At 39.0% G+C, this 24,155-nt stretch overlaps 3 protein-coding genes and 1 non-coding gene across 4 annotated transcripts; 1 reads left to right on the top strand and 3 right to left on the bottom strand.

Annotated features, from left to right (window-relative positions):
• The first annotated feature begins 1,161 nt into the window (after positions 1-1,161).
• On the top strand, positions 1,162-5,467 carry COG0212 (NagB/RpiA/CoA transferase-like superfamily protein). The gene is made up of 6 exons (XM_088942352.1): positions 1,162-1,673; positions 1,944-2,034; positions 2,933-3,159; positions 3,678-3,753; positions 4,787-4,912; positions 4,992-5,467. The coding sequence occupies exons 1-6, from the start codon at positions 1,248-1,250 to the stop codon at positions 5,141-5,143; spliced, it is 1,098 nt and encodes a 365-aa protein (XP_088798478.1). The 5' UTR covers positions 1,162-1,247; the 3' UTR covers positions 5,144-5,467.
• Positions 5,468-7,381: 1,914 nt separating this feature from the next.
• On the bottom strand, positions 7,382-7,455 carry TRNAN-GUU (transfer RNA asparagine (anticodon GUU)). Its single transcript has one exon. It is a non-coding gene; the product is annotated as a tRNA-Asn (tRNA).
• A 4,223-nt stretch (positions 7,456-11,678) lies between these two features.
• LOC148851555 (uncharacterized) lies at positions 11,679-14,547 on the bottom strand. Its single transcript, XM_088943043.1, has 8 exons — positions 14,390-14,547; positions 14,214-14,288; positions 13,947-14,036; positions 13,175-13,245; positions 12,871-13,069; positions 12,711-12,799; positions 12,417-12,559; positions 11,679-11,969 (listed from the first exon to the last, which is right to left on the bottom strand). Exons 1-7 carry the CDS (start codon positions 14,420-14,422, stop codon positions 12,553-12,555), a joined length of 564 nt encoding a protein of 187 aa, XP_088799169.1. The 5' UTR covers positions 14,423-14,547; the 3' UTR covers positions 11,679-11,969; positions 12,417-12,552.
• Positions 14,548-17,944: 3,397 nt separating this feature from the next.
• MEF7 (Tetratricopeptide repeat (TPR)-like superfamily protein) lies at positions 17,945-21,582 on the bottom strand. The gene has a single exon (XM_088943042.1). It carries the CDS (start codon positions 21,430-21,432, stop codon positions 18,376-18,378), a length of 3,057 nt encoding a protein of 1,018 aa, XP_088799168.1. The 5' UTR covers positions 21,433-21,582; the 3' UTR covers positions 17,945-18,375.
• Positions 21,583-24,155: the final 2,573 nt, after the last annotated feature.

Genomic DNA, 24,155 nt, shown 5'->3' with positions numbered 1-24,155 from the left:
ATCTGTTTGAATCCCTGTAGTACTTGCATATTTCTCGTTCAAACGACCATTTTAGGAAGGCTGCGTTTGGGAGTGCCTTTTTTTATGGCGAAATGGGCTTCTTAAAAAGCCACTTTTTGAAACGTTCTTTCAAGTGTTTGGCTGGTTGCCAATTATTTTTTGTTCAAAATAACTTCATGCAAACATGAAAAAGCTAAATGGAGGTCTTTTTTAACCTGTGCTTCACTGGCTTTCGGCTTTCTTAAAGTAAAAAGCACAAAAAGGCTATTGAAAAAGCACTACCCAATGATAATTTTCAACTGTAATAAGAGATTAACAGTCGTGCCTATTGGCTAGGCCGATATACTCGGGTAAGCAGCCCATGCGAATGCGAGGAGTCAAGAACTCCAAACCCCAAGCTTGAGAGGGCTCTCTTGCAAATGACACTTCTGTTTACGCAGCTTCTCTACCTCTCTGACTCCGATGTATTGGATTCTTGATATGAGCTTTTGTTGGAGTGCAGTCTGAGTTATTCATGATACAGACAGTTATCAACGGTTGATCTATATGATACAGAATTCGTAATTGAGACCATGGTTTTTCATTCTTGATCAGTTCTTCTCTCCCAAATTCCAATGGGCTTACGAAGATCTATGAAAGCAAGGTGCATCAACCAACCACAGAAAATATCTTTAATGTTATTAAAATAAATTCTTAATAGTAATTAGAAGAAGTGCACCTTATAAAAAACACGAATCTATCAAAATAAGTAGACCATATAACATTCTTGATATAATTGATTGAATGTATCGCAAATATTCATTAATATAATATGCGCTATACTCTATAAGTAGACTTCACCATCATTATCATCCACGCCTTATGCCAAGTGCTGTATCATCAATCTATCTGTTCTATTTAAAACCATATCACCTCTTAAATTATTTAAGTTATTTCTACCGATGTCCCTTTTGTCCACCCTTAGCTCTTCTAACGGTCTAACCCCTTCTACTTCTAGCAAGTAGCAAGTAGCAAATCACTTCTTCTAACGAGAGTTGTTGCTGGTTTTTTACCCATATGACAAATTGGATTAATCGGGTCGGTTTTACCCACCCGTTACTTCTCCGTTCCATTCAACGTCACCAGTAACATGACAATTAACTTGCCACACTAATCTAGGCCGTTGACACCTTAAAATCTTATCCTTCGCTCTTGTCCATGCATAAGCCCGGCATTTGCTTCCAGGTGCTTGAACCGAATTTACGTTCATGGACGCAAATCACATTCGATTTACCTCTGTAATTACGTTCAGAGAATCCCTTCTGAAGATACCCCAGAAATACTCTGCTCTCTCTTTCAGCTTTCACTCTGATAAGAAGAAGAATTTCAGAAACCAGAGCTTGAATTCTCAAACTCGGAGGTTCTGCAAGCTGGGCAGTGCCAGCACGGAGAACTTCGACGAGGCAGCTTTCGAGGCCGAGAGGCTCAGACTCGACTCAAAGGCTCGAGAATCAATGGCGGAAAAGGCCGAGAGGGAAATCAGCAACGACTCAGAGGACGACCCGAAATCCTGGAAATGGACAACTCGTAAGAGAATTTGGGATATGATGGAGGCAGAGAACATCGCCCAGAACCCTCGTCCTGTACATCATCGAATTCCCAATTTCGTTGGGGCTGCTGCCGCTGCAAAAAACGTGAGTTGTCTTACGGTTGCATTCTCTAAGCCCATAGTGCAGTAGTGCTTGTTCTTTCTTTCTTTCCTTTTCCTCCTGTTCATTTATTTGGGTAAGTGGACATTTGGATCATCTTTCAAGTTTCCCTGATACTGGAAAACTATCCTTATTGTGACTCGGTCGAGTTTGAGTTAACTCGGTAATTTTACTAAACATAATTGGCCATGGTATAGTTGGCAGGTATCGTATCCATTCTGACTGGTTTTCTTGCTGTTGTGTGTATTATGAAAGTTTGGTGGACTAGAAGTGTTTCGAGTGGCAAATTGTGTGAAGGTTAATCCAGATTCGCCGCAGAAGCAGGTCCGGTTTTTAACACTATCAGGTTAGTGGGAATATACCTGTGGCTGTGAGTCACTGATTCCTGTATTAAGCTTTCTTCTTAATTCTTTTTATCTGCTGATTTAGTGATTGATTCCGTTTTGCTTGAACGTTGGAGACAAAGTTTGATTACAGATCATATTCGCTTTGCTAGATTAAACTCCACTCTGAACTTGTTCATTTAGAGTTGTTTTCCCTATTAGCTTTTGTCTGTTGAATTTGCTAATAGCCTGCTTGGATGCCACTTAAAATGAAATTATTTCATTGTGGTTTCTTTTCTCTTTCGATAAAACAAATCACCATCTAAAATTGGCAATTTCCCATTGTTGATGAAAGATTTGAATGGGTTCGCTATGGGTTTTCAAGAAATAAGCTCATTTGTAGTTTTGCTAGTTTTCATTTCAACGGCAAGTGGATAAGAATTTTTCATGCTGAAATATTTGAGTTGCATTTTCACTTCTTTTACAATGAGAAGTTTTCATTGTTATTTACATTCTTGATGGGGGTGGAAAACAAAGTTTTCACTGTAAAAGAGGCAGAAATAATAGCTGAAATATTTCACTGAAAATTTTTCCATCTATTTCATGGAGAAAATTGCAGCCCATGGAATGGATTATGGAAATGAAAGTATATTATATGATCACAATGTGATGCAAAGTGATAATGAAGTGATTCCGCCTTCACGTGGCAACTGAACAGGCTTTAAGGAAATATATATTTGGCGGTTTTGGTTTTAAATAAAAAAAGATTGTACATTGAATCGGTGGAATGATCCCTCCTCTTTTTCACATGTATCATGCTTCTTCTTGCAACCATTGATGAATAATCTCTTTCACGAGTTCCTCAACTTCGTGTAATATTATTTTGATGTAACATCTGTGACTTTTTCTATCTGATTGTAGGAGGAAAGAAGTTGTTGACCCCTCAACCCCGTCTGAGGACCGGATTTTTCTCGGTGCTGGAAGCACAAAAGTTATCTCCTAATACTATCAATGAAGCCTGTACCTCTGTTGGGGTTGCTAAGTATGGAAAGCCAATTGGTCTAGATGAGAAAATCAAGGTGGATCTTATAGTTATCGGTTCAGTGGCTGTGGACCCAAGGACTGGTGCACGCCTTGGCAAGGGTGAGGTAATTATGCACATCCTCCAGGTTCCTAGTAATAGCAGCCATGCTATTTCTTTCTCTTTTTGTAAGAAGATACAAACCCCTTGGCAAACATATGACAGTATGAGTAGAAAGGGGTAATTAAGAGAACTAACATCCTTATTGTTTAATTATAATATCATTGTTGTGCTACTAGGAAACTAGTATTCCTTTTTTTTATAATAGAGGTTTTGGTATTGCATTTGTGCCTATATAAATATGATAATTTGAATAAGAGGCATTGCAAAGTACAGAAGCATGCTTTTCATGGTTGAAGGAGTGCAATGTTGTATTAATATCCTAGACTAAACTTTCCCATATTACAAGAAATTATTATCAGTACTCTCCTATGATCTGAAGATATTCAATTTTCTTCCATGAAGCTCCAGGTCCCTCTTTCTTTTATGTCTACAATAATTTCCTTAGGATGACTTTACATTTGTGACCATCAAAGAATAAACCTGATTTTCCACGAGTCAGTAGAATCTGCTTTTGTATTGTAGGGTTTTGCTGAACTTGAGTATGGAATGTTGCGATATATGGGAGCCATTGATGACAATACCCCAGTAGTCACTTCTGGTAATTGGAGTCTCTCTTACTTCCCTCTATATATTTATTTTATGCTTTACATTTTCGCTACCTCAAAAGTGAGCTCCGATCTACCCACAAACTGTTCCTACACCCATACTCACTACAGGCACACATTGGAAATTTTTCCCTTGCATTCATGGGGAGATGTTCCTAATACACAGTGGTAATGTCTTGTGGGTATGGATGTGGGAACAATTTGTGGGTGGGATCAAAAGCAGGATCCAGCAGGTTGAACATTTTTTTTTTCTTTTATCAGGGTTGGAATCCTATTGGTAGGTAGTGCATATCAGGCAGCTTTTTATGAGGGTTGATGTTTCTCCTCAATACATACGAGGGGCTCACAAGTAACCTTACTTATCTGAAACGTTACATTTGCATCGCGAGATATATATTTTTAAGTTCACCTATTTCAAGAAAGTGGTAGAATTTTGACAGAATGTTCTGTTTTGTACCTCATCTCACTAATTCTTTGCATCACAAGTTGCACCCGGTGGACTGAATACAAGAAGTTGAACAGGGTTGCATGATAACAAAAGGTTGATGAGAAAAAGAGGGCTAATCATGGGAAAAGTGGCTTCTCAACATTGTTATACAATATTATAGGAAGAACAAAATGTTAGTAACCATTTTGAGCATCAATAAAAATCACTTGATTGGATTTCAGGTCTTTTTGACCTTTTTGTTTGGTGTCCTCTGAGGAGTTTCCTACATGTCCATCAGACCCTAGAATCTGTTCTATTGGAAAGAAAAGGTCTATGGATTATGCGGTTACCATTGTCCAATCATGTCCAGTTTTGGTATTGGATGCACTTTCTGTGTGGAACCTCTTAAAACTTTGTTTCCCTGTTCCTCTTACTACTGCTTCTACAAGGTTCTACATGATTGTCCCACCCATGATTTGTACATTTTATTTTAGTTCAAAACTACCCATTTGAGTATGCTGTACAGTTCAAATATTTGATCAGTCTTTGATAGTCCATGTTACTGTATGTGTCAATCTGATTGTTTTAAACTGATGCAGTGCATGATAGGCAACTGGTAGATGATATTCCCGTTGAGAAGCTGCTAATACATGATGTTCCTGTTGACATTATATGCACTCCTACGCAGGTGATCTTCACCAACACATCAATACCAAAGCCTCAAGGTGCACTTTTCTCTAATTCATCACAATACTCTTTGGATCATATTGGAAGCTATAACCTCATTCTTTGAGTTAACTGTAGGAATTTATTGGGACAAACTATCTCCAGAAAAGCTTGGTCAAATCCGGATTCTCAGGGAGCTCAAGAGTAGGGTTGAGCGAGAAACTGGCCAGAAACTTCCTTCCGGGCCCTCAGAAAAGTTACCTCCCACTTCTCAAAGGAGGCGACGCTAAGAAGAACTGCGTAACCATTCAAGTTTTCAAAATAATTTGTTTCGTTTTTCTTTTCTTTTTTTTTATCACCTTCCAGTGGGGTGTGGGGTGGGGTGGGGATATAATCAACTGTATGCGTGGGGTTTTTTCATCTGTAAGTTAGCTCCTATCATGTTCATGCTCTATGCCTTGTTATAGCTTTTCCCCTTCCATTTTTTGTTGGAATATGACCAGAAGGGTTTTATTGGGAGGCAGCCTGTAATTAGTGTTTGGATTATGCAGGAAGAGAGAAACAACTACAAAACATGATCTTCTAATGCTCCTGATTTGTTCATTGAGAGGACCCATCTCTTGTCTGCTCACTTTTTTACTTTTCATGCTTATTATCACCCAGAATTCCCTAGAGTGAGATACTTCATTTCATACACTATCTCAAGGAAATTATCCGAAAATAAATAAATAAAAGCAAAGACTTCATACGTTATAAAGGACAAAAGCTCAGCCTTGACCAAGGTTCAGACTTCAGAGTATTGATAAATTGCGTATCGGTAGTTTTCAACAAGCCATACCCAAGGTTTTTAAAACCGGATTGTACTGGGAACCGTTATGGGAACTGGTTCCCGGGTTCAATGGTTTGACCATTTGGTCTGAATGGATGGCCCGTTTTGACAAAATAATAATAAATGGCAAAAAACCATTGTCTAGGTCAATGGTTTGACCGCTTATGTTTGCATTTTGCTGATTAAATCAACAGTTTTTGGCCAAAAAAAGCAGTTTTGGGGTGAAACGGAATTGGTTACGTGAATGGTTTCTGGTTGTTCTAATCTGACTGCCCGGTCCGGTCTGGTTTTGAAAACATTGACCATATCTTTCTTTTGCTTTATATTTTTTACTTTTTGGTAGATTACTGAAACATCTCCTAAAGTTTTTGACAGTTGCTTAAACCTTCTCTTAAGTTTGGTAATTGTAATCACCTCGCCGGAACTTTATGACTAGACTTGTTCATGGGCCGGGCCAGGCTTTCACTCTTCATTAATGAAAATTTTTCTGCCCGAGCCCAGCCCTCATAAAAAGCCTAAAGCCCGAAGCCCAACCTAGAATACAGAGAGAGAGAGAGAGAGAGAGACAGAGACAGAGAGAGAGAGAGAGGACCTGGTCGGGCTTGCTAATGCCACTGAACAGAGAGAAGGTGCACGTTGAGATGTTAACCTACGTTCACTAGAGAAGAAAACGATTGAGAGGGAACAAAGAACTGAGAATGAAAAGTGAGAACTGCTGGTCCATTTGTTGGAGAACTTGAGAAGACATGCTGGGCTGCTAATCTGTTGCTAGGGTTAGAATGAGAAATGGAAAATGATGACTGCTGACTACTGAGAATGAGAACTGAGAATTGGAAAACAATGAACAGAGAGGAAAGGGGAAAGTCAGGCTCAGGTACGGCTTTGAGAGTTTAGAAATTAGAAAGTAGGACTGTTGATAAGAATGCCCAACCCGACCAACCCGAACCGACCCAACCCAAGTCGGTCGGGTTTTCATCAGTACCGGTCGGTGTCGGGTTGGGAAAACATATAAACCGATATATCGGGTCGGTTTCGGTTTTCTTGTATGAAAACCGAAACCAAGCTGACCCGAACCAAACTAGTCTTCTACTAGTTCAGTAGTTCCTAGTTTGAGTAGTTTCCTATGGTTTCGGTTTTCTTGTGTGAAAACCGAAACCAAGCCGACCCGAACCAAACTAGTCTTCTACTAGTTCGGTAGTTCCTAGTTTGAGTAGTTTCCTATTTAACTATAACTAGTCTTCTACTAGAACTAGAAGGCCCATTAGGCAATTACAATTAGAATAAACAATCTATCATAGTTTCTAACTTTCTATAATCTTTTACACCAAATAGGCAACCCATTAGGCAATTACAATTAGAATTCAATTAGATGTCCTTTTCTATAGGAGCAAAACCGAAACAAACCCAACCCAACTCAAACTGACCAGGTCAATTTGGCCTATCAATGGGTCGGTTTCGATTTTCACCTCATGTAACCCGACCAGGTCGGGTCGGTTGGGAAAACCCTAATAAACCGACCCAACCTGACCCGTGAACACCCCTATTAAAAAGTTTGATGGCCCATGAAGAGGTCTATTTATGGCAGTTATAGGTAGACCCCTCCGTTCTGTTGTTCTATTAGAATTCTTAAACATGTTCAAAATATCCAAAAAAACAAAGAATTTAAAGTTGTAACTTTGAGTGATTAATAGTTTAACATCGCTAGAGAAAGGGCTTGAACCTTTGAGCTTGTGGTTAACAGCCACACGCTCTAACCAACTGAGCTACTCCAGCTTATTGATTTAATAATTATCATTAAATTTATTTTAACGGTATTTAAAAATGTAAAATGCATTTTTTTTTTAACTCACCACTCCTGTACTCTCGGCATTGACACCATTTATAACTCAATATGGGAAAGCTTGAGGAAAGAGAAACGTGCTGAAACAAGTCTCCAAAATCAGAGTTCAGATTGTGCCCTATAGAGCACGTCCCACATTCACATCTCAACGTGCATGTAGAACATCTTCCCATACATGTCATGAGAAGATATTCCCCATATACGGTTGGAAATTTGGGATGTGCTCTAGGACACACATGCAAGGTTCAAAGTGGGTATTTGGCGTTTGATCTAACTATTTTCGATCACGTATCATTTTTTCGTAATGTGTCAATTTTTTGCCTAAGTACCTCATCATCTCATCTGCTCCCGTGTGGTCGGTGGCTTAGAGGCTGAAGTGGAGCTCACTGGTGGCGAATTGCCTGGTGGTGAGCTACTTAGTGGCGAACTGCATGGTGGTGAGCTACTTCGTGGCAAACTGCCTAGTGGTGAGCTACCTTGATGAGCTACTGGGTGGTGAGCCGCCTTGATGAGCTGCTTGGTGAGCTGCCTTAGTGGCGAGCTCCCTAGTGTAGTGCAACTCGATTGCTCCCTACATGAGATGATCTGCTCCTCTTTGTAAACGGCGGCAATCGACATAACCTGCAAGAACTGAACTAGAGAACCCAGGGGTGTCTACCCGGCGAGGTCACTCCGATGGCTAAGTTAGTACTCTGATAGTAGAGAGTTTGAAGATGATATTAGAGAATGAGAGAGCTAGAGAGCAGGGGTTACCATCCTTTTTCCCCATTTTCCCCTCTGGGGGGTGAGGTCTTTATATATTGGAGTTCTCGTGGGTTAGTGTAACAGTCACTAGATCCCTACTATGATGGGACCTGTTGCATATTAGGTGGTTGAAAAGCCTTCAAACGGTAAGACTCGTCACATCCCGTCAGAACCGGGGTACGGTGGTGAGCTCCTCGGGGTTGTCAGGTTGGCACTTGTGTCAGGCAGCCAGGTCGGCACCTGTTTCAGGTGGCGGGTCGGTGTCTAGGCCATGTTGTCAGTTTGGCGCCTGTCAAGCCGCCAGGTCGGTGCCTGAGCCAGGCTACCAGCTCGTGCCTGTGTCAGGCCGCGCCTATGCCAGGCTAAGGGTGAGCTGCCTATGGCGAGCTGTCTAGTTGTCAAGATGCTGCATAATTGACATGAGGTGTCAGGTGTCATAATTTCACTGGAGGGCCAAATCCGCCATCATCAGCATCGATGCCATTTGTTGAGAAAATGACACACATCAAAGAAAGCAATGCTTCAAACAACGCCCTTTTGTTTGGTACCATTTTTTCTAGAAAAAAATGTTGCTCTAAACCATGCCTTAAAAATCGGGAAAGTATAGTCTTGAGTAACACCAAATTCAATATTTTCTGATAAAAGGACATTACTGCCAATGGTGCAATGATGTGGCATCATCCTAGTCATTGGATAATATAGAACAATAGTTGAAAATGTTGCTGCCAGCACTAGTACCAAACAAAACCAATGCTACTTTTCAGAAAATACCTATGTGGCAGCACCAGTTCCAAACAAAAAATAACTTACAACTCCACACGACCAGCACCATTTTTATGAGAAGACGGTGTTTCGAGGTTTAACCCAGTTCAGGGGGTAGAAGGACCTTAAACCGACCCCTCTAAACCAGTTTCACAAAAACAAAAAAAGAGGAGCGAGGGCCGATACGTCCCTACCGGCATGTCAGGCTGTACCAATATTTTGAACTTTACACCCATGCAAATTCGTAAAATTAATCAAATCAATGCAGCTTTGCAGAATTGCACCAAAACAAGCAGGATGTCAATTGGCAATTGAAGTCTTTGGCTTTGGCTGGTTGTGGGAGAGGCTAGGGATGAATCACACCTGCACCAGGGTTTATGGGTTTGGAGATGGGTTACCCCATGAAGAAGGAAAAAATATAAAAAAGAAAATAAAATTAACAATTTCACTCATGCAAAAGGCTCCTAACCCTTTTAAAGGAAAGTGAACCTTGTGTTAAAATTTATGTACAAAACCTTGTATTTTATATTATATTATTTTGTATATATTTGTAGTGTAAAAATTTATATTCATAATCTTAGGCTCAATTTGGAGGAACACAAATATAAATATATAAAGTGCAAAACCTTACATATTTGTATTTATAATATTATGCTCAGTTTGGAGTACAAACACAAATATATAAAATGAAAAACCTTGTATTTATAAACAAGTCTTATGATTAGTGGGAGTGCTGAAGATGCAGTTGGTTTGGCATAGTTGCAAAATATTGAAGGTTTCCTTGCTTAAATTTGAAGTTATCCCGCTTCTGGTTCTGGCTGCCCAGTGATTGGTTTTAGTGCCCACCAAGTACATAGTTCTAATCTTTCTAGAGATATTTACGAGGTATTCATCTCCAAGGAAAATAGAGAGAACGGTGGTTCAGCATTCCGGCAACTCCCGTCGTTCTTGAAAGAATTAAAGATAAAAGATGAAAAGATGTGTATAGATGATTTTAGGGGCCATTATTACTCGATAAATTCTCATGAGAGCATGTATTTAAGTATGAAAAAAATGTCAAAGTTTAGAACGGTACCCAGTCAGTGTACCCCTCCTGAAACCCCACATAGCTTGGCCATGGATTTTTTTGTGTTCACACTTCACAGTAGTAATATTATCAGAATCATGAGTAGGGCTCTATAGCCTTGAAATTGAATATATTCCATTCATATTCTCCCATTTGGACAGTTCCTAGTGAATCACGTGGGCACTTTGACACCCAGTTAGATTACACTCCCAATTTCCTACCCAGTACCCACATCCATACCCAGACAACACTATAGCCATGTATTGGGAGCATTTCCCTATGAATTACAGTAGTGCCATGTGTATACTCATTTTAGGAAGAGATCCGCTTCAGTCGGTGTAAGGCCCGTTTGACTATTCGAACAGCCTTTATAACCTTGCATTAGAAACATTTTCATATTATTTTTATGTTGTATTTCATGGAAAGATATTCCCAATGCAAGACTATGATGGTAGTTTGAACGGGCTTTGCACTGACTGAATCCCATTCCTTTTAGGAAACTCAGGTTTTGTCCTAGTGATTAGTCATTTTCTGTCTAAAGTCATGGCATAAATACATAATGGTGGCCTAAATTATTATATTACATTAGGAATTTCTCTCATTCTTGGCATGAAGCTTGGTCAAGAACATCGCTCTGTCTTGATTCTGGGTACTGGGTGCTGATTGGACCTCACGTGCAGTGCACCCTGCTCTGCCCCCACCCCATGAGCCCCCCCTGTAATGTGTGTTTTGGTAAGAAACCGGATTCCGTCAGTACAAAGCCTGTTTGAACAGCCATCATAGCCTTTGCATTGGGAATATCTCCCCATGAAATAAAACATAAAAGTATGGAGATGCTCCCGATGCAAGGCTGTAAACGCTGTTCAAACTGTGTTCGAACGGGCCTTGCACTGACTGAAGCTGATCTCGGTTGGTAACATGCAATATGTGTTATAATACCAAAAAGAATAAAAAAAAATGTAGGTATATGTGCCTCCAAATAAGATTACCCGGTACCATATATCCATCCATATGGGCCTCCAAATGGAGTCAAATTATAGGCTGTGTTTGGTTTGAAAGAGAAGGTAGGGAAAGGAAATTTTGAACCCAACAAAATGAAAATGTAGTTGCTTGATGAATTATATTCGTGGGAGGCAGTCAAGAGGAATGTAAGATAAAAGTTTGGCCTACACTTGTTTACAGTGTTCCAATTCAGTTTCATAGCTTCGGCTTCACTGCTCAAAATACCATTCAGGCTTTCTTTCTCCATGTATTTGTAAACCAAAAATCTGCATTGTCAATGGGAACAAAACCCATGGAGCTTCAAAATGTTCTGATGTCGTGTTTTTGTTATTACTTGTATCTCGTTCACCTTAGACGGTCCACTGCCTTCCAATGGCTGAAATTCTTCACTACTACATGACCTATAGATAGCCCAGCACTGCTTTGTAAACTATTCCATTACTTCAAGCCCCAAATATGCAACATTTAAAATTGCTTGTGGATCCTGTTTTCTGAAATTGGGATATGTAGCAGGAAAGTAATAAAGAAATCATAAATAGCAATAGTAATAAAGAAACAGAAAAGGGTCCATACAGGCTAACAAAATGATACCGCTTTTTTACGGATAAAATGCTACCAAATTTGGACAACAGAGTGTAGACGCCCATCATGATGTAACTGTTGCCACTTGCAAAAAAAGAGGAACACTCTAAACAGAATTCATATTTCGCACATTTCATGTATAAGATGAAAAGATGTCTACTAGCAGTCTGGCCAGCCAGACATTCATTTCACAGATTCAAAACCTACCTAAGCCAAAATATTTTAAAGAATTCCTTAGTGAATCCTCATGTACGCACTGCCTCTGAACTTCGATTCATACTCATGGGGTTGCTGCAAGAAAGACAATATTATTTAAGACATGACCAGAAATACAGATAAAACAAATAGATTATAGCAGTAGCAGTACGACAAATACAAAAAACTTGAGAGAATGGGTATTACTGAATATAAATGCTCAAACTCGACCTCAAGTTTTTTTTTTTTTTTTGAGTTTTTTTAGATCATAAACTTTTGGTATTAGATTTAGCTATGCTTTTTACGAAACTAGGAAAGTACTCCCAATTCTGTCAAGCCTGAAAGGGAAGATTAGAATATTACAAATGAAGTGGCGTATTAATCACTGAGGTTCTTGCAACAGGTTCATATGGACTGGCCACATTGTTCTAGCTATTTTTAGATAAGAAACAATTTGAGCAATTGAAAAAGATGGATAAAAGAAGATAGACAAAGGATACCAAAGGAGGAAATAGGAGGCAAGCATGATCCTTGGAAGATTACCATGAACACAGCTGATATCAAGCTACACGCAAACCATCACATATGCATTGAACGTTGTGTACTAGCTGCTGCTGCTGCCACAGTTTCAAACCGCAAGTAGATGTAACCAGCACTTCTACTTGCGGGAAGTGCAGCATCACTTCCTAACAAGAAATTTTAGCAGGCAGGAATTAAAACAGTGTGCGATGGCATTAGTCCAATCCATCCCAAAGAGGAACAGTGAATATTGAAAAATACTTGCACATGAACATTAAAAATAGAAACCATATCAGGAATGCAAATGCATGACAATACTTGTCCACATAGATGTGCTTGACAGGGCCGAATTTGGAACATTCTTCTTGAACTTCCTCTTTGATGTCCAAATCAAAATCAGGATCCGTCTGCATGGTGAATTTGAAGCTAAATACTTCCACAAGTAGAACCACCAAAACAAAACAAGTAGATCACAAACCTCAGTAGCTGGATCAAACATATTCTTCAATAGCAAGCACTTGCTAGGATTTCCAATGGGTTCAGTAATTGGGGATGTGACAACTAATGCTGGAAGAGCTGAAGCAAGAGTTGCTGCTTGCCCATTCATAGGCAGGCTGACAGCTTGTTGATTCGGAGCCGAGCCATTAAGTAATGGCACTCCAACTGACCCTGCAATACTGCAAGCAGGCAATATGAATAACTTCTAAATAAGGAATATGTCACTAAGCTGAAAAGTAGAAACAAACATACTGATCAAAAGAAGAAAGGAAAAGGAGGTAAACCTTGTGGCAGTGCCAGTATGATCCAATTTTTGCATAAACACTGCTCTAGATCTAGCATCTAAAGCCTGCATCTAGTAAACATTTTCAGAAGATTAATCCTATTTAAAGACAAGTAGCCCTACAGCATAAAAATTCAGACCTAATCCTATATAAAGTGATTGATGACATGGTTAAAGACCAAAGAATCCATATTATTATATACTAGTTTAAGAGCATGTGCTATGCACGTATGCAAGTATTAGCCATATATGATATTTGGTATTTGGATTAACTTTTTATGACCTGCAAGGAACCAAAGGCAAGTATCTACTTTATATAGTATATAGATTAGCATGGGATTGTCCAGTGTCTTGGCCTTTCTAGGTTCATAGTATTAACATCAGCTTAGTTACCCTTTCCAGGTTATTATTCAAGTAAAAACTAAAGTCAATTCAAGAAAACTATGAAACACTTAAGAATAGTGGGGAATTACAAAGCATTTATGATTTATCCACAAGTTAACCATGGGGCTTATGGATCAACATTCTATCATCCATGATTCCTACTGGTTTAAAATTGCATGAACACTTTATTGAGAATAGCAAATTGTAGCCTTCTATTGTGATTAATTGACATGGATAACAAAGCAATAAATGTGCATCAGAAATTATCTCACTGACTGAAAACCATCCTAATTTAGGCAAGGTGAACCAAATTGGCCTCTCAAGAGTCTACCATAAAATTAACATCTCCCATATTCAGAAACACAAAATAACAGGAATGTTTTACTTACCAAACCACCTCCATCATCATCGTCATCGTCGAAGTCAGTAGCATTTGTTCCAACATCCTGCACTGCAACATGATCTGTGACAGCTGAAACCTGTACATGTGGACATGTAAGTTCTTGTTGGCAACATCTACCTTCAGAATGAGCTAGATGACACAGTCATACAAATAGTATTAATAGCATTCAACTTGGAGAAGAAAGACTAAAATTACTAAATACTAGCATGCTAAAGGAGGTGAAATCCTTGCTTCCAAACAACTAATTACCAACCTTGATTGTTCGACCAGCAATCTCCAAATTCCCATTCAAACTTTGAGCTGCCTTTGCATGTTCAAGCTGTGCAAACTGGAAAACAAATAAATAAATAAATACCATGTCTAGGGAATTGGGAGGGAAGGAAAACAAGTTTTTGGTTACCAAATCTTCAACTTCATATGCACACTTACTTGAACAAACCCAAAACCTTTGCATTTCCCCATCTCAAGATCTAATGGTAGTTGCACAATCCCAACAGGACTGAATGGTTCAAAAACCTGACACCATCCATCATGAAAATTTTGTACATGTAGGAGAAATAAGTACTGCAAAATGCCACCAAGGGATAAAATAGAAAGAAAAGGAATTCCAGCATGTGCAAGAATACTTGTATAAAGGATTAGGCATGAAAAACAAGAGCAATATACAGAGAATGCTCATTAGCAATGTACATGGCATACAGATCAGCTACAACATCGGTAATCCAGTTAGTACTTCCAGTATAATTTTCGGTTATTTTATTGATTTCTTGCCTAAGTTGTAAAACTTGGGGCAGCAAGGACCGTCTACTCCACAGGTTTGAGAAAGTAATCAATGAGGATTATTCTCTGTTATTGGGTAGATTTACATGCCTCATAGAATTATGGATGAAAGTTAATCAGGGAGGCTAAATTTTCAGCCATTCGATTAAACCATTCATGGGAAAAGGTGTGAGGACCGGAAAAGATTGACCTGGCTAACAAGACTAGCTAAAATTTTTGTCCAAAGAACAGAGCTAAGTTTTTTTTTTCCAAAGAAGGTAAGGTAAATTTATTGAATTAAGAATAATAGTACAATAGGATCCCCCCAAAAAAACAACTCTTGGGGAAGGATCAGACAGACCATACACCATTACAGATGCCAGAAGTTCCTAGAGATCAGCCTAGCCTCAATATGAGAGACCTGAATTCCCTTTACAGCCGAGACCCAAGAGAGCAATTTTCCAAAAGAAAAGGCAAACAACTCTTCTGGATCTTTGGAAATTGTGGAAAAGCCTTTTATTTCTTTCTGCCCAAATAGTACTGATTACGGCAGCCACAGTAGATCGCCACAGACTTCTAGCAAGCTTTGACAAACCCTGAACCAGGCAAGACCCAGAGCTGAAAAGTAGTGGTTCCAGATCTTGGCCAAGATAGAACAGTGGAGAAACAGATGGTTACTATCCTCCAAGCCTTGGCCACTTAACACACATAGCAGGTCTTGGAGCTGTAAACCTCTTTTTGATAAATGAACTTTGTTTTCACTCAATTGCATTACTTCACGTAGTTAATGTAATGTAAAACATATTACATTCCTGATTCTACGAGCTGCCTTTGTGCCACGCCCCTCAAGGCAAGCCTAAACAAGTCCACATTAGCTCTTAAATTCTTAGTTTTCACACAAAAAATTATGTATACAAGTACGAATGGCAAGGGCGGGACAAGGCAAATTTGGGTATTTCCATTCCTTAAAAGGATATGGGTGGGTTTAGAATTTCTTGTCCCAGCGAGGTTTGGGGTGGGGCATTTGAGTTCAGGGTTAGGGACGGGGCAGGCAAAACCCGGCCCCTGCCCTACCTTGTTGCCATTCCTACTTTTATGGTTGCAATTGGTATGTGGTTACAAGTATAATCCAAATTTGATTCATTCATAATTAGATCAAATATGAATACATCCCTATTCCATTCAATATAATCTAATTCGACTCAATTTAAATATATATGCTCACATATACTTAAAATTTATAATATATGTATTTTTGAAGTTGGTCTTAATGTTGTATTTAGAGATGGCAATTTGATCCGTCCCCATGGGGCGCTGCCCCACCTCGGTCGGGGCAGGTTTTTTTACCATTAGTTGGGGTTTGGGGAAAACCCGAAACTCTAGAGGTTGGGACAGGAAATACATATAAATTGTTACTATATGCTAATATATATTATATTATATTATAATATATAAAATAGTTCTAGGTAGGTTTCAAAAAAATTAAAAAAAATAAATTTATAAGTATACAAGTAAGAATGATCAAGGCGGGATGGGGCAAAGTGGGGGATCCCCATTCCCCACGAGGATGAGGATGGGGTTATGATTTTTAGCCCCGCTAGGGTTCAGGGCGGGGACAATGCGGGGAATTTCATTTCGGGGTCAGGTACGAGACAGGCAAAACCTAGCCCCACCCTGCCCCGTTGCCATTCCTAGTTGTATTTTCACTAAATTATCATATATGCAAGTTGTATACAAGTAATTTTCAATTCATTTTGTTCATAAAATATAATATTAAAGTCATTTTTAGTTCACTTTATTAATAATATATAATAATTTGATCATTTTTAGTCTAATTTATTTATACTATTTAATATCTGACTATAATCCAAATTCAATTTGAATCTGCTAGATATCTGAAGGATATGATCTGATTCAAATTTGAACATAAACGAATCAAATTTGGATGTACCTATATCCAATCCAATTCAATCCATTTGCAGCCCAACTTCCTTTCTCTTTCTTTTCTTTCAAACCAAACACAGCCCAACTGTAAAACATTAAAAAACTATAAATATAAAGTCAAAACCCTCCACCTCACGTTATGGATAAAGTCAAATTTTAATGCTTTTACACTGCTAGTGTGCTACTTTGACAATAATTTTTAAATGAAAAAAAAAATCATTAAGACACAAGGGACTATGGGAGTAGCAATAGGCTGATCATTTTCAGCCCAGCCCAGAAAAATGGACCTGGGCTCAATAAAGATGTCACCAACTCCAGTTCCCCTAAAGATATTATCAAATGAAAGCTTGATTCCGGAAACTAATGGTGGATGCAATGGCATTGCAATGCAGGTTCTGAATGAGAAGAATGAAGACTTTTCTAGCAAATGCCTGCTAAGGTCATCAAGAGGAAACGCTTCTTCTGAATTCCTTGGTAACTAAACTGAATGAACTTCCTGTACTTTATCTTTGACGCTCATGTACTTACTACATATGGAACAAGTTAATTGTTTTATCCCATCTGGTCAGCTGAGCTAACCAATCAAAACTTCTTTCTTGAAAGTTGAAATCAACAAAAAAAGTAAAATATTTATAGCGTCTTTTTATGGGTTTAACGTTTTAACTAGCTAGGTTGACCATTCAGTTTCAATGATCTGGATTTTTTTTGTGTAAAAAGGAGCTTCCATCAACACAAATGTAAGCTACAACCAGGAAACAACAACAAGACAAACAAACAACAAAACCAAAGGAGAGGAATAATAAAAAAGAGGAAACAAACACCTAACTACCAGAGAAACAGAAGCTAACATCAGACTTCAAAACTTCAGAAAGCCAGAGAGGGGCTGCATCAAACCTCTGGAAACTACCCTTCACACCACAAAAACAAAGAGTTCTGTTGCAAAGAGCAATTTGCAAATAAGGCAGTTATGCAAGATTTCTTCCCCGTGGATTACGGGTGAAAACGAGATGTTTGATAGGAAGCAGTGATAGTGTAATTAAATCATACGATTTAACAGTATGAAGTTGACATGATTAATCCATGACCTAATGACTTTTAACTCCAGTAACACTTAATACTGAAACCAGTATATCGCCAATAAAACCCATCCAACACCAAGTCCCAAGTTCAAGTACATCAAATGGTTGAGACCGGAGAGCTCTTGCACAAATGACAAAATAGTACCATGTACAAAGGAAGCAGAAGCTTAGAGTGCGAAGAAATATTAGAATAGATACAATAGACAGCCATAACAAAACTTGTTTTAGATTAGGCAACAAAAATGTCTGTCACTCAGATAATTTACTGTGCAACAAAGCCAAAATCTTCATCTCTTACATCAAAATCCATTGAAAAATAAAATGGGGATGACAGAAACTGTAATTCTACAACTTGTCTTTCATCTGTTTTATCTTCAAATGGAATGGCTTTTGTTCAAAACTCAATTTACTGGGTTTACCCAAAAATAATGTCAATTACCAGTAGTCCCCACATGAACACTTTCCATCACTAAAATGATGAAACCTGTTGGAGTCACGTAAAACCATTTAGCGCCCAACAATCTTGGATATGTATCTGAAGGCAGAGTGACAATCACCACAGACACGAAGGTTCTTCATGATCCTAACAGGCAATGCTGATGTCCGAATGAGAACAAAGGAAACTGCAAGTTACTAACTGTGACAGATAAGCAGTTCTTCTTTGTTCTCTACTTCAAGATCATACAGGGCATATTTTGTCTGAGGCACATAACCAGCATTTCTCATTTTACTGTTCAATTCCTGCAACTTTGCATAAATCTCCTCTGAATCTGGGTGAGATTTATCTCCAGCTACAAAAACATGAACCCCATCCTTAATGGTCACCCAACTACACCCAGCTTCTTTCTTCACTGCTGCCTCCCTCATTGCAGCCCGAGCCTCTGCAACATCTTCCCACTTACCACCAGAAGCATACATGTTAGAAAGGAGGACATAATTCACTGCATTTTGAGGTTCCAATGCCAAAAGATTCTCTGCAGCCCACCTCCCCAGATCTGTTTTACCACCATTTGTGCGACAGCAAGCCCCTAGTACAGTTCTCCAAATAAGAACATTGGGGCTCACTGGCATGCTTTCAATGAAGTCCTTCACCATACTGAGCTCTCCAGCTCTGCTAAGGAGATCCACCATGCAAGAGAAATGTTCCATCCTTGGAGTCAGACCATATTTCTTGCTCATGGACTCAAAATGCTCAAAACCTTTGTTAACTAACCCCACATGGCTACAAGCTGACAAGACACCAACAAAAGTAACATGATCTGGTGGTTTTCCTTCCTGCAGCATCCTATCAAACAGTTCTAGTGCCTCCACGCCATGCCCATGTCTTGCATAACCTGATATCATTGAATTCCAGGAAAACTCATTTTTCATAGGCATCACCCCGAAGACCCTTGAGGCATAGTCTATCCTTCCGCATTTAGAGTACATATCAACAAGTGCACTCTCAACTACAACATCAGATTCCAGGCAAGCCCTTATCCATCGAGCATGAATTTCCATACCACGCTCTAATGCTGCAACAGAGGCACATGCACTGAGAACTGTTGCAAAAGTGAAACCATCCAGTCTCTGTCCCTTCTGTATCATAAACCAAACCAAATCCATGGCCTTTGTCAAGAGCCCATTACGTATATATCCAGAAATCATGGAGTTCCAGGAAACTTCATCTCTCCTATCTGACATTTTTGAAAATATTTTCTCACAATCATCCATTTCCCCACACTTCCCATAGCAAAAGAGAAGTGCATTCTCTATGGTGCTATCATCTGCAATACAATGCTTTAGCACTAAGGAATGAACTTGACGCCCCAGCTCGCGAATTGAAAGTGTTGTTATTGCTGCAAGAACATTTAGGAAAGTCACTCTGTTTGGACTCCAACCAGCTCGCATCATATCCAAGAAATGCTCTATGACATGGGGAACATAAGCTTCTGTATCAGCTAATGCCCCAATGATGGAATTCCATGAAACTTGATCATACTCTGTCATAAGAGAAAACACTTTCCGGCAATCAGTGAGATGGTTGGCTTCTGAATAGAAGGCAAGAAGCGAATTTGAGACTGAGACATCCAAATCAAGACCTGATTTGATTCCTTCACAGTGAATTTGTGCCCCCAGTACGATGTTCCCCAAGCTTGCACATGAACTCAAAGCGCTAATTAATGTAAAATTTGAAGGCACAAATCCACTTCTCTTCATTCCTTGAAAGTTCGTCACTGCCTCTTTGAAACGTCCATTTTGGTCAAGACCAGAGATCATGGAGTTCCACGACACCATATCTTTAACACTCATGAAATTGAAAACCTTGCAGGCATCATCAATGGCAGCACATTTGGCATACATGTTCACCAGCCCATTTTCAATGGCAACCTTTACATCATTGAGGCCTGTTCTGAGTACAAACGCATGGACTTCTCTACCCTTCTTTTTCCCTTCTTTTGACACCTTAAACTCAGCACAAGCACTAAGAAGAACTACATAAGAATCACAGTTTATCCCCACCAAGTCTTTTGTCTCAATGAAAACCTGGGTTGCTGCTTCTCCTCTTTTCTGCCTCACCAAACCAACCATCAGTCCATTCATGGAAACCACATTTCTCTCACTCATTTTACCAAAAATCTTTCTAGCTTCATCAAGTAAACCAACCCTCGAAAATCCACTAACCAAAGCGCTACCTACATACAAATCACTAGAGAATCCAGATTTTACAGCTCGGGCAAACATCTGGTCAAGTAAACACAAACTACAATCACTGGAAGTTGAATGAGCCGCAGTTATGAGGCTGCCAAAAGTATATTCATTAGGTTTAGAACTGAACCTAGAATCCTCCAACTGCATTTCTGCGAAGAGCTCAAAAGCAGAAAAGGCATATCCCCTTTGAGAATAGACAGAAATAATGGAATTCCAAGATATTGAATTTTTTATCTGTATTTCATAAAAAACTCTGCGAGCATATACCACTGATTCCAAGCAGCAACTGCCATACATTGAAATCATGGCATTTGAAACTACAACGTCCAGCATGTACGGGGTTTTAGAAATTAGAGCATGGACTTGCATTCCAAACCGAAGCTTACCAGGCCCAGAATCCTGACAAGCTCGGAGTACACTACCAAATGTATAGTGGGTTGGAAGATATCCGGCACAAATCATCGAGCGCAAAAGAGCACATGCTTCATCAGGCATGTGCTGATGGGTATAGCCAGATATCAAGCAAGTCCACGTAACCGCATTTTTCTCCGGCATTTCAGCAAACAACCGGTGGGCCGATGCTACATTACTCGTTCGAACATATAGATTAATGAGCGTATTATATAGGAATAAATTACCGACAAGCCCATTCTTGATGATTTGAGAATGGAGTCGTTCAGCATCTTCAGGATTAGAAGATCCTTCACACTGACGAACTAGGCACTCGTATTTCTCAGAATACGAAAACGAATCACAAAACGGTTCTTCACTTGGAGCTGGTGAAGAGGTCGGAATTCGAAAGCGTAATCGAGCCTTTTTGTACCGGTCAATCAACTTCTGCAGAGGGATCAGCGAAGACGGTGAGGTTTCAAAACTCTGATTATGGATTTTCAAATTTACAAGGTTTTCTGCTGGAACAGATGAAGTTGAAAGGCTAAGGTTGTGAACATTCAGATTTGGTTTTAATCTGAAAGCGAGTGTAAGAAACCTGCAAATCATAGTAAGGTAAGCAGAGAGGATTTGTTCATGGTTGCCGCGCCTTTTTCAATTTGGGCTGGTCGGCCATTGATGAGCTCAGGCAGGCTCAGCCTTCTTGGCTAGTCGCGCTTGCTCGGTTCTCTCCCAAAATTTGCAGGCTCAAGCTGGTTTATACTAACCCGATTTTTAAAACCCGGTCCTAGTCCACTCCATCCTGAACCTGAAGGGAGGCAAGGTCCCGGCTGGTTGTAGGCTTGTAGCGGAGACGCGGAATGGATCGTGGAGCTCCGCCTTCACCCGGGTTGGGGTTATGGGCATGGGTGATGAGCTATCCCCGCTTTGTGCCCCATAAAAAAACACAGGAAGGTGCTAGTCCAACTCATCATCGATTCTCTAGGGATCAAGCTGTCATGGTCATGGACCAAATCAATTAACCCAACTAGCCAACTTTCATTTTCCTTTCTATTTTAGGTTTGGATTATGGGTGCAAGTTGGATGGGCTGAGGTCGGGTTTATGTCTTTATGGCCAATCCATGCCCAATCTTAAGATTTGGGCCTAAGGCCCGAGGCCAAGCCAAATCTTTTCAATCCAAACCCAATTCACACTGTAATTTGTAATTTGATGCAATCGGGTTGAATTTAGCTCAGGTTGAGTTTAAATTGTTTAATGAACTCACTCTAAAATTTAACATATATGTATGTATTTATGCATACATATATATAAAAATATATATAGTTGAATTTGACTCAGGTTGTGATAAGGTTGAATTGGATCCAAATTACCTAAGGACTAAACTTGGGGTCCAACGCAAAAGATAAAAACCTAAAGTTTTAGACCCAAAGACAAAAATTTCAAACCCAGCCCATGTAAAATTTTGGGCTGGGCCAGTCTGGGCTCGGATTGAGCCCGCCCTAGCACCCCTACTTTGGGTACGACAACGTCCAAAAAAAAAAAATTGGTCACTCTCGCACTTAGAACCTACATTCTCACCCTTCTCAGATTGAGACTTTACCATTACACAAAAAATGAGTAATGTGATTCAATTAATTGAATTTGAGAATCAAAGCGCTGTAATGATAACAAAAGTTGTTTGATGGCCTGGAAGAAAATTAATCTTCATTGTGGGGAGAGGAAAATAAATAGATTAGATTTTTTGTATGGTGATTTGAATGTGAAGGTGAAGCCAAAGGCAACAGGTATTGGCATAATAAAGGTACTAGCGGAGGGACCCTAATTCGCAGGGGCCGGAATGAAACAGTTGATCCATTCATCTGTTGATCTGGTCTTTGGCCAAAAATTGTTAAATCGGTCAATGATCTATTGATTCGAGTGGTTGAACTGTCGACCCATTAGTCAGTTCAATGGTTTTTGGATTTTTTTTATTTTTTTCAATGAGAACCATTCAAGCAACCAAATCCGTTTTATCATAATCTTGGTCTTTAGCAAAAAATTGTTGAATCGGTCAACAATCCATTGACCCAGGCGATTGAACCGTTGACCCATTCAATGCCATCCGTTCGACCCAAAAATCAATGGCCAGAACAGCTCCGCCTTCAAGTCGTATGAGTCACACTCTCGAATGACATAACACGTATAGTACTACTTAATGGACCTCAAACACTCAATTTTTGCCTATAATTTTTTTGTTAGAACAGGTCATCCGTTGTTTTTTTTTTTTTAATTGGGTACTGTCCAGGCAACCAATTCCGTTTTACCCCAATCCCGATCCCTGGCCAAAAACCATTGAATCAATCAACGACCCATTGACCAGAGTGGTCAAACCGTTAACCCGTTGACCCATTCAATGGTTTTTAGCCTTTTTTTATTTTATTTGTCAGAATGGCCCATCCATTCGAACCTGACAGTCGAACCGTCAACCCGAAAACCGATGGCCAGAACGGTTCCATTTTCGGGTCGTATGAGTCACACACTCAAATAACATAACATGTATGGTACTGCTTAATGGACCTCACACACTCAATTTTTTGCATATAATTTTTGTTATCAGAATGGGTCATTCATTCGAATCGAACGATCGACCGTCAACTTGAAAACCAGTGGCCATAATGGTTCTGTAATTTTTTGTTGTCAGAATGGGCCATCCATTCGAACCGTCAATCCAAAACCAATGGTCAGAATGGTTTCGTTTTCAGGTCATATGAATCACACGCTCGAATGACATAACACGTATGATACTATTTAATGGACCTCACAAACTCAATTTTTTGCCTATGATTTTTGTTGTTAGAACGAATCGTCCATTCGAACCGGATGATCTAATCGTCGACCCGAAAACTGATGATCATAATGGTTTCATAATCTTTTGCTTGTAATTTTTGTTGTTAGAACGGGCCATCTGTTCGAACTAGATGGTCAAACTATTAGTTGTTAGAATGTTATTAACAACATTTATCAAAAATAGTAAGTAATTATACCATTTAATTAAATAATCATTAGTGATAGTTTTAATAATATAGTTTAGTTATTTTTAATATAAAAGTAAATATTAAATTTATGAATATGATTTATTAATAATATTCATTAAATTAACAATTACCAAAATTAAATTAAATTAACAGTATTTATCAGTAATAGTAATTATAATATTTTATTAAATAATCAGTAACAATACTTTTAATAACATTTTTAATTATTTTTAATATAACAATAATTACTAAATTTATTAATAGTATTTATTAATAACAATATTTATATTTTTAATTTAAAGTAAAATTAAAGTAAA

Source organism: Nelumbo lutea, chromosome 5 (assembly GCF_056320005.1).
Source record: "Nelumbo lutea isolate HS-2025 chromosome 5, American lotus-T2T, whole genome shotgun sequence".
Lineage (NCBI taxonomy): Eukaryota > Viridiplantae > Streptophyta > Magnoliopsida > Proteales > Nelumbonaceae > Nelumbo > Nelumbo lutea.
This window is presented reverse-complemented; position numbering and strand designations above follow the sequence as displayed.

Excerpts from the sequence above, each read along its gene's own strand:
- LOC148851555 (XM_088943043.1), bottom strand. The coding sequence starts at position 14,422 with ATGGGGAAATGCAAAGGTTTTGGGTTTGTTCAA. Across the intron at positions 14,037-14,213 it reads TTGCTGGTCGAACAATCAAG|GTTTCAGCTGTCACAGATCA; the intron begins GTTGGTAATTAG and ends CCACATGTACAG. Across the intron at positions 13,246-13,946 it reads ATGATGATGGAGGTGGTTTG|ATGCAGGCTTTAGATGCTAG; the intron begins GTAAGTAAAACA and ends AATGTTTACTAG.
- COG0212 (XM_088942352.1), top strand. The coding sequence starts at position 1,248 with ATGGACGCAAATCACATTCGATTTACCTCTGTAATTACGTTCAGAGAA. Across the intron at positions 1,674-1,943 it reads CTGCTGCCGCTGCAAAAAAC|TTTGGTGGACTAGAAGTGTT; the intron begins GTGAGTTGTCTT and ends GTATTATGAAAG. Across the intron at positions 3,160-3,677 it reads CACGCCTTGGCAAGGGTGAG|GGTTTTGCTGAACTTGAGTA; the intron begins GTAATTATGCAC and ends TTTGTATTGTAG.
- MEF7 (XM_088943042.1), bottom strand. The coding sequence starts at position 21,432 with ATGATTTGCAGGTTTCTTACACTCGCTTTCAGATTAAAACCAAATCTG.